At 51.4% G+C, this 12,270-nt stretch overlaps 1 protein-coding gene across 2 annotated transcripts in view; it reads right to left on the bottom strand.

Moving 5' to 3' along the window:
• WDR59 (WD repeat domain 59) overlaps nucleotides 1-12,270 on the bottom strand; it is a 79,218-nt gene that overhangs the window by 35,597 nt on the left and 31,351 nt on the right. For both annotated transcript variants that reach the window (XM_054049003.1, XM_054049002.1), the window contains 6 exons: nucleotides 11,163-11,242; nucleotides 9,205-9,337; nucleotides 5,352-5,476; nucleotides 3,732-3,896; nucleotides 1,637-1,732; nucleotides 38-194 (listed from right to left, as the gene is read on the bottom strand). In XM_054049003.1, the coding sequence (XP_053904978.1) occupies nucleotides 38-194; nucleotides 1,637-1,732; nucleotides 3,732-3,896; nucleotides 5,352-5,476; nucleotides 9,205-9,337; nucleotides 11,163-11,242 (756 nt within the window). The remainder of the gene's footprint in view (nucleotides 1-37; nucleotides 195-1,636; nucleotides 1,733-3,731; nucleotides 3,897-5,351; nucleotides 5,477-9,204; nucleotides 9,338-11,162; nucleotides 11,243-12,270) is intronic.

Genomic DNA, 12,270 nt, shown 5'->3' on the forward strand with positions numbered 1-12,270 from the left:
CCTTGGTGGAGGGTTCTAAACCAGGCGTCAGACCAACCTGCACCACAGAACCTGGCTCCAGAGGTCCGTGGAAATGGGATGTTGGAATCCTGGTAGGAGCCGTAGGCATTAGATACTCGGGCGAAGGTGGGCAACGGTGGTGTTACGGTGTTTGTCAGAGCATAGGGGTTGCTGGAGGTGCTGTCCTCCTGGTTCTGAAACAGAAGTTACCCAAGATCATGCTGCAAGTCTTGGAGGAAAGCTCTCCTCACAGACCTGTGACCCGCAACACAGGCTGGCTCCATGGCAACCTCTCGTCCTGCAAGCCCGAAGAGGCCAAGCACATGGAGTGGTTTCTGCTCTGCAGTGGGTGTGTTCACTGCTTGGACTCCTTCCCCTGCTCAGCTCACAGAGCCTTTGAAGAGTTGCTGACCCACCTTCCTTTGGTTTCATGGCTGCCTTGAGCAAGAAAGTGGAGGTTAAGAGCTCAAAAACCCAACGGTCTCAGAGGCACAGAGGGTTTGGCCTTCAGACTCTGGACTCCGTCATAGCAACATGTAACAGACGGGGGAGCTTGGCTTAGCTACATGTCCCATGCACCATGCTGCCACACAACTCAACGTGACCAATGTCTCTTTAAGGGGGACCACCACTGGAACAGCAGGCGTGCCGCAGGTCAGGCCTGAGGGGCACCAGCCGAGCTGGGTGTTGGGAGGGCAGGAATGGAACTGCGGGAGCTGCAGGTCAGAGCGCTGTGTGTATGGGGTGGAGGCTGAGGCAGGGATGCGATAGCAGGGCTGCTGCAGATGAGGACTGATATAATTTGTTCTAGATGGTGGTGTCTGGCCCAAGCCGCATCGGACAATAAGAAGTAAATAAAACCCAAACCTGCGGAAACCCAGGAAGAAACCCCCAAGCTTCCCTGGGAACTAACTGCTCCCAGCATTGCAATGCAGACAAACCAGGGGCCTCAGACAAATGTGCCCTGGCCGAGCCAAGGGGGGACAGCACCTGGCACAGGGCCAGCCTGCCTCTAATGACGTCCCTAGAGAACGTGAGGGCATGGGCTCTGCAGAGCGCATGCTTAGCTCAAACCCAACTCACTAGCTTTGTTTAAAGAAAAAACCTGTAGGTTCCTTGAAGAAGGGTGGAAGGATCTTTCAGTCAGAACCCAGAGCCTGACCCCATGTCCTGAAGCCACCAGCCCAAACAAGAGTTAATATTTCAGCTCTCTATAGCTTCTCCTGCATGGCAATTTCCCAGAGCCAGCTCTCCCTCCGCAACCAGTACTCCCCTGCCAGGCCCCCCAGTGACACCTATTGGAAGGAGAGTAGCTGTAAGTTCCCCCGCAGCTAGACCTCCTCCACACTTCCCTGCAGCGCCCTGTGTTGGCACAGGCTGGGAGTACAAAGCCAGGAGACACCTCAAACTTCTGAACTCAGGGAGCAAATACTCAGGGTCTGATTTTGAGAACTGCGTACATTCAATCACATGCTCAATTTGCCCTCCCCCCCCACCCCATTTACCAAACATCTACACAGGCCGCGTCTCAGAGGTCACCAGTGGCACACGGGGGGTCTGACAAGGCTGGGAGCTCTGCAAAGGCAGAAGGTGTAGGGAGAGGAGGAAAGCAGGAAAAGCATGCAATCCTTCCTACCACAACGGACTCCAGGTAGGAGACCAGCTGACGCAGGCAAGGCTCCAGGCAGCTCTGGTTCCGCTTCACCTTCTGCAGGGAAGTGTCGTTCAAAATCTGGAACAGGCACAAGATGCAGCTTGGGTCATCTTACCCATGACCACACCTCCATACCGTGAGTCTGGAGGCCCAGGAACACCTCCTGGAGCCCTCAATATAGGCAAACTGACCCGCGCTCTGCTTTGAGAAGGGCTGTCATGTTAAGGCACAGCACTGGCTATTAGATCACTGGAATCGGTTACTGGCTCTGCCACGGATGTGCTGTGTAGCCTTGGCTAAGTCACAGCTATTCTGTGCTTATTTCCCTGTCCATAAAGCAAGGGGGGATATTGACCCACCGCCCAGTGGTGACAAAGATTACATCAGCTCATGCTGCAGACCCCTGCAATAAAGGTGCTACAGAAACACTCCGTGCTATTCATTAGGAAGGAAGCCTTTTGGGGCAGAGTTTCTTTTTGTTCTAGGTTTGTACAGTGCCTAATGCAGTGGGATCCGACTTCATCGGCAACCTTTTGCATGCGGCCCATCAGGGAAATCCACTGGCGGGCCAGGACGGTTTGTTTACCTGCAGCATCGGCCGATCGCGGCTCCCACTGGCTGCGGTTCGCCATTCCAGGCCAATGAGGGCTGCAGGAAGCGGCAGCCAGCACATCCCTCAGCCCGTACCGCTTCCCGCAGCCCCTATTGTCCTGGAACGGCGAACCGCGGCCAGTGGGAGCTGCGAGCGCCCAAACCTGCGGATGCTGCAGGTAAACAAACCATCCCAGCCAGTGGATTTCCCTGAGGGGCCGCGTGCCAAAGGTTGCCAATCCCTGTGCTATAATAAATGATAAATAATAAATGAACATGGCTGGGAGGCTCAGGTTCAACTCCTAGTTCTGCTGCAGATCTACTGCCTCCCAGGGGTGAGCGAGGATAAGTCCAGTAAGGTGCTCAGATACTACACTGATGGGGGACAGAGAAGTACTTAAGACAGACAGACGTTAACAATCCCGGGAATCCTTTAAATCTTACTGCTCTCAGCCTACCCTTTGATAATAACCGCTCGTCCCTAGTTTGCCCCCTCCACTCAGCAAGCATGGATTATTCCCCTAGTGAGGCTTCAAACACTGCCAGCAGAACACACTGCCATGGACCAACAGCATCCCTGGTGTATGCCCAATGAAGTCAATGAATACACTTGCACCAGGGATGCATCTGGATCACTGTTTTTCCTCTAGGTCCTACGTAAAGTGGTACTTTTATCTAGGACCTGGCCCTCCTCACTTTGTCACGAAGATCTGGGAGATCTAGGCCAAGGTTGGCATGTTTAAGATCTGCTTCCTCTTGGTACTGGGCCCCCTCTACTTCTCCTCTCCCAGATTCCAAGCAGGACAGTGACCCCTGGGACACAGACCTCTGCTCCTTACAGCAGCACCAGGGGGAAGGCAGCTCTCGCTTCTGGAAAAAGAATTTCAGCAGCTGGAAGCCAAGTGCGGACCCCGCAGAGGCAGCCAGCCTTGGAACAGGGAGAAGACGAGGGATTAGTAGGAGCCCTACAAAAATTATCCAGAAAACTCAGCTCAACCCTACATTTTAAAAAGGGGCGGCGGGTAAAAAACGAGCCCAGCTGAGCTTTAGAAGGGCTTAATGAGGAAGCAGCGGCCAAAGTGATCGGTAGCAATATCCCAGCTAAGCCCTGCGATCTCTGGGTACCTGGGATAGAGGGCATTTTTCTGGGCTGTTACTGTAGCAGCAGGGTGTGGGGTGTATCTGTTTGCGAGCCTGGGGAAGCCCTCCTGTTGGTTTCCTCGGGTCATACACACACCGCGATGAAATCCGACAGCACGTATGTTGTGTTGGTGCAAGTTACACACCAGGTGAAAAACGGACCTTAACTACTCATGTGAAACGGTCAAGAAAACTCAGCCCAGGAGGCCTAAAATACATCTGCAAGTCACATTCAGCCCTCAATGTCCCCTTCCTGGACTTGAGCAGTCGAACATGTCACTGCATCTGGGCTCCACATACCAGATGCAGAGTGCACCCCCCTCCCTGCGCACGCACACATCCCTACCTTCAGCAGCTTTGCCTTCATTGTGGAGCTGATAGTGGTAGTGGGGGCAAACTGGAAGGAGGGTGCAGCATTATTGGGATACTGCACAGGGAACATCACCCGCATCTTGACTCTCTGGTTGCCACAGTGCACAGACACTGTGCAGCTACGATTCACAGCGTCCATCTGCGAAAGGAAAAGCAACCACTTCTGATGCAGACCTCCCAGGGCCTTTAGCCATATGGTGGCTGAAATCCGCCACAAGGGGCTGGTCCCTCTGCAGAGGTCCCGCCAGGCTGCAATGCACACTGTGCACAGGGGCTGCAAACACAGAGATAGCAGAAACTCCAGACACAAATGGGGGATTGGCTCAGCACTTCCCAGCTTTGCACCGAGACAGCCCACTCTGCGGTGGAAGCTGCAGGCAGGAATTGGGAGTATCCATTCTAAATATGGCCTTCTCAGTCCATCCCATGTCACTGGGCAACTCCTCGTTTAGTGGGTTAACCCTATGCACCCCCTCCGGAGAGCCTGGCCCTTTGGCTCCAAGAGGTCAACAGCAGCACCTGCCAGACAAACCCTGTAACTACCACCTACCAAGTCAGCTGCTTCAGAGCTCTCCCCTAAGCCACACAGCTATGTCTCCTCCTGGCAGGCACCATATACAAACCGGAGCTTGCTGTGTAAGGGAGAGTCCAATTCCCGAGAGGCAGCGTGGCCTAATGGCTAGGGCACAGAGCTGGACTTGACTCCTGGGCTCTACTCCCAATTCTGCCACTGTCCTGATATGAGACCTGAAGCAAGTCACTCCGTGCCTCAGTTTCCCCTCCGGCCCTTTGTCTTGTCTATTAAGATGATAAACTCTTTGGGATGAGGGCTGTCTTTCATTAGGTGCACACATACAGCACCTTGCACAATGGGGCCCTGATTTCTGTTGGAGCCTCCAAGCTCCACTATAATGCAAGTAATGATGATGCTGGGCTCTGGGGCTCATCCAGTTCAGTGCACCTGGCCTGCTAGGTAGGAGAGAGGGACCCCAAGGCTCTCCCTGGCTGCTTCCAGAACCACCAACTGGGGGGTGGGAGAGGTGGAGCAGAAGGAGCTCCAGGGCTCCCCGCCTTCCTCCTCATTAGGGGCCCCCAATCATAGGTTTTAAACTTGAGCTCAGGCCGGCACTCGTGTCTCACGCTTACAAAACATCATGAGGGGCAACACTGACCCCCAGCAAAAGAATGAGCTCCCAGCGCACTTCAGGGCTTCAGCCATTCGGAATCACCCCACCTGGAATCCAACATCAGCACTGGCGAACTTCTTACAGCGACTTCCTTCCAGGCAGAGATTTCCCCAGTCTGCCACTTAAGAGCTACAGCGAGATCGTAGCTGTGGCCTGGGAAATACCTCCCGACCCCTCTGCCACCGTGCATCTGTGGCCTAGAAATACCTGCACCTCCCACCCCTGTACCGTGACCTGGGATTATCCTACCATTGGCCTGGGGAACGTCCTGCATCCGTGGCCCAACGTAAGTGTTGTTTAAAGCAATCAGCCTCATAGTGCTCGGAGAGGGTCCCCAGCACAAGACACTGGGTGATCCAGTCCTGCCCGCGTCCCCTGCTGTCAGCAGGAGGAAATTTTCCCTCTACCTCCACATTGACGTTTCGGATCTGCACGTTGATCAGGGAAAACTCCTGCTGCAGGGTCTGCGGCAACCCCAGCTGGTCTGATTTTCTTCCCACCAGGAGGTCGTTCTGGAAGTCTTCCTTTAAAGCTGGCAGGAGAAATGGAAAACAAACAGGATGAGGCAGAATGTGAAAGAAAAGCTTCAGGGCACCCGCCAATCTCCTGGTGCCCACAGCAACAGGCACACACCCATCGAAGAGCATGTGACCATGAGTACCACTCAACTGTCTGGGATCTGGGTCCAGCCCTTGGGCCAGACGGACAACACTCTCTGAAGCCAGTGGGAAGGACCGCAGGCTGGATGGGGCCCTGGAGAGCCCATCCTTTGCAAAACATGGCCAGCTGCCCGCTACTTTCCAGGTGGAGTTTAAGGCTTGATTTTAATCTACAAAGGCCTAACTTGCTTGGGCCCTGCCTACTCAAGAGAGACCCTCCCACACGATATTAGCAGAACTGTAGCTCCTGGCTCCTAGCAAGGGCTCTGCACTTTGGTATTCACCCCTGCACCTGCTCCAAGAGAGACCAAGTCTGATGGCTTTAGGACACACTGTAAAGTGTGCACATCTAAACGCGTACATCTAGCAGCCAGCTCTACTGCTCACGTGGCCTGTCTGACAGCTAAAGCATGCAAATAGGAGGAAGATTCCCTTCTCCTGAGCTGGGGCCTCCTGCCTCTCCATGTTTACACAGGGATGGCGCTAGCTTGGCCACCATTCTGAGATAGCCACTCCCCACAGCAGGCAGCCACAGAGAGCAGGCTCTGTCCATTAGAAAGGAGACAGACTCTTACACCTCACTCATTCTCCCAGCAGGAGGATGGGCTATACGCCCATAAGCACTCTAGATAGTTCTTCCTGAAGGCCAGTAATAGCCTTGCAAGGCCAAAAGACATTTCAATGACTGAGGTGACACAATGGGAAAATCAGGAATTGTGGGCAAGGCAAAACTCAGTGAGAGTTTTAGAGGCTTTGGCGATATATTATTGTACCTCTTCCCGTGGCCTTTCCTGACCATTATGGTTGTCTGGCTTAGGTCGACTGTACACTTAGTCAGCACCGCATCAAGGGTAGGTACCACATGATGGCCAGATCTTGATTGTGGAATGACCTTCACAAGAGATCTGCTGTGGTCTCTGCCAGAGGCTGTTTTTAGGGCATGAGGCAAGTCCTAGTTAATTCTGCTGGCCTATTCTTGTCCCTGGTATTTTTTTCATCTATTCCCCCTTTCATTTCCCATGCTGGGAACTGCTCCCTTTGTAGGAGGTTTCCGTGAGAATTCTTGGATTAGCCTCTGGACCAGATATTTTTGGCTGTTGTATTTGGCTGGGTGGGTCTCTTAGCTGTTAATTAGTATTTGGGATTTTATTATAGTGCTTAGATGCCTTGCAATAGGGGCCTGAGAAATGGATTCAACAAAGGCCAGTGGCTCTCAAGGAAGAAGGTGATCATTTCCTGAACAGAAGACACTCCTCTAATCCTCTAACACATCACCACTGCAGTTCCCTGGCCTGGGAAGTTTGGGAGGGGAGATGACTTCTCTTCCGCCTCCCCGTTGGTCTAGTGTCTAATCCTCAGGAGCCTGCATAGTCATCTGGATTCCTAAGGACCTCGAATTGTCAAACAGACTGTGGACGTTTTATATTGAGGGAGGAGGGCTTGGGTCTTATTTACAAAGCATTGTTCTCCCCAAACATCCCAAAACGCTGTACAAATGTTAACATAGGATTCCTTCGTCCACTGCTGAAATGCAGCTGCGTCGGGGTGAACGGCAGCGAGTGTTTAACTGCACACATCAACACTTCACAACAGTTTTCGGCTGGGAAGGGCCAAACAAAACAGCCAGGACTCGCATGTTCTTTGATCCTGTGGCCACAGCATTTACTGCAGAATCTACTCTCTGCTTAAAACAAAAAAATCCAGCCCTTATGGCTGCAAAGGAAAGCTTAAAAACTTGAATCAAATGGAAACTGATGCAGCAATTTTGACAGGGTGAACATATCCCATGCCCAGCTGGGCAGCAAAAGGGTTAACTCTTAGTTGCAGGGAGAGACAAGAGAGCACATAAAGGCGCATGAGCTGCCAGGTCAGGAGGAGAGAGCCATGGCCATAATTCGTTAAGGGTGCTCTAGACTAGGACAAGAGGTGCTGTATTTCATAGAACTGGAAGGGACCTCGAGAGGTCGTCTAGCAGTCCCCTGCACTCGTAGCAGGGCTAAGTATTATCTATTCTAAACCATCACTGACAGGTGTTTGTCCAATCTGCTCTTAAGAATCTCCAGTGATGGAGATTCCACAACCTCCCTAGGCAATTTATTCCAATGCTTAATCACTGACAGTTAGGAAGTTTTTCCTAATGTCCAACCTAAACCTCCCTTGCTGCAATTTAACCCCATTGCTTCTTGTCCTATCCTCAGAGTTTAAGAACAACAATTTTTCTCCCTCCTCCTTGTAACAATCTTTTATGTACTTGAAAACAAATCCAATTTTTTCAATCTTCCCTCATGTTTTCTAGACTTTTAATCATTTTTGTTGCTCTTCTCTGGACTCTCTCCAATTTGTTCACACCTTTCCTGAAATGTGGCGCCCAGAACTGGACACAATACTCCAGCTGAGGCCTAATCAGCGTGGAGTAGAGCGGAAGAATGACTTCTTGTGTCTTGCTTACAATACTCCTGCTAATACATTTCGCATGGGTTAGCTGGCTGAGGTGAGACATGGGGACAGGCGTTTGCATTTGCCCTTTTGCTAGCTTGCCCAGAAGGGTTTTGGTCTTTGCCAAAAAGGAGAATCAGGCCTGCTGCTTTGGGACCCTGCCGAATTGGAGCCCCTTCCATTTTCCCTACCTGCAAAGAAACAGAACCGGTTATTTAATGCCCATTGCTGGGGCTCTAGACTGCCTGCCTAGGAGGAGGGGAGCTCCAAAAGGAGCTACATCTCTCATCCAGGCCCATGTTGCCCCTCATCTCAACTACTGCAACCTCCTCCACTCTGGCCTTGGCAAACCCTATCCTGCCCTCACTTATATCCTTCAAAACACTGCTGCGCAGGTCTTTTCCCTAGCCTGTCACTTTGGTCACGTCACCCCCTCCTTTAGCGTCCCTCCACTGGCTGCCCCTTCTCTGCTGAAAACACCAATTTCTTGTCTTCACTTGTAGGGCTTGTCACGGTCTAAACCCATCCTAGCTCCACCACTTATATCCTGCTGAGACATTGACGCCTGCCTCAGCTGCTCATTTGTTCCATATGCAGAAAAATGCCATTGTGCCCTCTCGTGCTGCCCCTTGGGAATAGGAGACACTCCCAGCAAACATCCACAAGCCACCTCCTTCAGATCCCTTCTTAGAATGCCCCTTGGATGGCATACCTACAAAAACCCTGACAATGAGTAGCCTGTCGGTGTGCCGAGCCACTGCCCATCATGCTGACCAACTTCCTTGGATTCCCCCTCTGTCTGCATCCACCTGCTGTCTCTGGTCTTACACTTCAATTGTAGGCTCCATGGGGCAGGAACCACCTTTCTAGGTCTCCCTTTGCCCAGGGCCTGGCATGATGGGGCCATGATCCATGCCCAAGACCCCGAGGCGATACCACCATACAAATCAATGCTACTAACAATAGAGACAAGGAACCGGTTTTGGGGATACTTTTTCCTTTCACAGGTGGATGACCCCTTCTTGCCAGGGTCGTGGCAGCCACCCTCCCACAAGGACGGTTAAGCAGGCATGCGTCTGTCTCTTAGTCAGAGCACGAACGACCACTGGCTTAAAGATGACCTCCAAAAGGTTTCCGTTTCAAATAGCAAAAGAACTTCTCTCACCGTCCTCGTCTGCATGCCCGGAGCTATGCTGGGGTTCAGAGTCCTGGGTGTGGAGGGTCTTATCCGGCTCAGGCAGGAGGGCAATCCCATCAATGAGTTCGTCAACCCCGTCCAAGATATCATTAGCGCACAGCTGAAAAGAACAAGCACACCCACGTGCTGCGTCACAGGGATCAAACAAAGGCAGCCCAAAATACATGAGGAACGATACAGCAGCTCATCTCTCCAGGGAGCTTAAATTAACCAGGTGGGCGTGTGCGCAACAGCCACATCTCAAAGACCCTGGCACTGCTTTCCTGCCGACGCCCTGTGATGAAAGACATGGCTTTTTATCAGAGAAGAGGCCTGGCCTTTGTCACCCAGCCTGCTCAACCACATTTCCCCCCGTCACTTGCAAACGTGGCTCTGTGTGCATGCCCATGTAGCAAGCAGGGGGATAGATTAATGAGTGGTTAGCCAAGTTTTATTCTAAAATAAAGGGGATTTGACTTTTCCAATACCATCCCATGACAAACTGATCAGTACGAGCTAGAATATCATGTGCCATGCCTTGCTTTGCTTTTTAAAGCCAGTACTAGGACTGCTGCATTTTTGTCATTGTTATTTACACTATGGTCAGGACTAGCAGCCCCAAATTAAGGGCCACAACCCAACTGGGCTGGGCAACGCCCAGACAAATAGCCAACAGACCCAGCGATCTCTCTGCCTGGATTTACAAGACACAGGAGAGAGTGGACAGACAGATGTGGGGAAGGACACAGTAATGACCAAACAAGCGTGCTGCCATGGCAATTACCAGACTTACTCATGGGCATCTCCCTGGGATACAAACAACAGGTCTGGACATAGGAGAAAACTAATAGAAATCATGCAAAACTGCCTGCTAACGAGTGACGGGACACAGTGTGATCTGGCTGGAGGCAATGGGTCGAAGAGCCGCTACCCTCGCAAGTCGGAAAGCAAGAGAGGCCAGCTGGGACCAAGGTCCCCGTCAGAGCTTTGCACCTAGTATTCCAAGCCAGAAGAGGGTGCACATAGCCTCAGCCATGACTCCCTAGGAGGGTTGGGTTCCTGCAGCACTGAGCCATCTGTGCCCAGGTGTGTGGGGGACTGCAGAGGCAATGCCTGCTGGAGAGTTTTAGATTCTGCAGTTAGCTTGGGGTAGTTGGTAACCCTTCCCATTGATACTGGACAACACCACTTCATAGTGCACCTGCTGTTACAGCAGGACTCAGCCTTGCTGTTCCTGTGAAGCCTTCGAGGTTCTGTATGTCCAGTGGGAAACCTCCTGCCTAGCAAACATTTGTCTGGAGCACAGTGCAACCTGCTGTACATTACAGGTCAGCGTTAGGCCCGTCTACACTACACACCATATGGATAGCCATACGCTGCAGTGAGAAAGCACACCACATCCACACTGGTGTACAGCTCCACATGTGAGTGAAAGGCTCCAGCAGCGGGGAAAGGTTTCCCCGCTGCTGGAGTCTTTCCCTGAAGGAGGGAAAAGAGCTCCAGCACAGGGGAGCTATCAGAGCTTTTCCCCCGTGCCAGCATCTTTCCCCACAGTGGGGAAGGGCCCCGGGAGAGGCATGCAGCATTCAGACATGTGTAGGCCTCCTAGCATGGGTATAAACAGTAGAGTAGACGGTGAGTAGAGAACCATGTGCGGTATGTACTCAGCCCGGTATGTCTGTACTGGTCTAAGCTGTGCCTCACTGTCTACTCTGCTATCTATACCTGTGCTGGGGGACTGTGCGTGTACACTCCACGCCGCTGAAAGAAGGGTGCAGTGTAGACACATCCTGGGGGGGCTGAGCTGTGAGTGAGAAGGTTGGATGGCATCTAGAGACCTTGTGCCTGAGCTTGTGCCATCAGTCACACTTCATACAAGTAAACGATGGTAAATTTAGCACTTCAGAATGCTGTCCCCAGTCCAACGCCAAAAACGCTTTGCATACCCTCTGCAGCTGGGAGTCAACCCGCCACATCCGCAGCGTCTGGTCACGAGACCACGTGACCAGCTGGTAGTCCTTGGAGCCTAAAAGAAGAGAAAATAATTTCTAGCAGTAACAGAAAACAGACTTAACTATATTTATGATATAAGTGGACTGAACCAAGTAGCTAGGTCCAGTAGATAGGACGCTGGAGTGGAAGTCAGAATTCCTGGGTTCTGTTCCTGCCTTTGATATTGTCCAAGGTCACATAGCAAGTCAAGTCACTGTGCCACTCTGTGCCTCAGTTTCCCCATCTGTAAAATGGGGATAAGAATGCTGCTGGAGTTACAGAGGAGAAAACTGCAATGCAGGTAAAAATACATTTTGCAGTGAAAGTTTTCACATGGGAAATTAATCAGATCTACTAGGAGGCACTTATTTTTAACGTGTCACACTGCTGCAAGTAACAACATAAAAGTGAATTGCAAAGCAGAAAAAAGGTTTTCACCTGTAACATCTCCTTTATGAGGCAGAGAGCACAACAGTTTTTCTTCATTTGGAATATCAAATCCTGGCTCCCACCCTCTACCCCCATGGATTTTGGGAATCTTTGGAGGACCTGAGGCTGTAATGCTACAGAGGTCCCAGCTCTCAATTGGCTGACACAAACATATGAGGGACTGCCCTACACACAGCACGGATTTCACTTAAACTAGTTTCAAAACAGTTTAGTTAAACCGGTGTAACTTTGTGAGTGGATGCACTTCAATAGGTTTAAAACTGGCTTGTGCTGGTTTAGCTTGTGCCTGTAAATTTACCAATGTAATTAAACTGAGAAAGACCAGGTTTAAACCTACATAAGAGTGTCCACTAAACAACACCTTTAGTTAAGCCTTTGTCTGCAGCCCCAGCCTCTGTGAGGTTACAAGGGCATGCAGACACAGTAAGAAGTTAATAATATTCAAACATATAACACCACCCCTTGCATAGCTCTTCAGTAGATCTCCAAGTGTGTTACCAAGGAGGTCAGTGTCATTATCCACACTGTACAGAAAGGGAAACCGAGGCACAGAGAGGGATGTGACTTGCCCAGCAGGCCAGTAGCAGAGCTAGGGATAAGAACCCAGGTTTC

This window comes from Malaclemys terrapin, chromosome 14 (assembly GCF_027887155.1).
Source record: "Malaclemys terrapin pileata isolate rMalTer1 chromosome 14, rMalTer1.hap1, whole genome shotgun sequence".
NCBI classification, from domain to species: domain Eukaryota; kingdom Metazoa; phylum Chordata; order Testudines; family Emydidae; genus Malaclemys; species Malaclemys terrapin.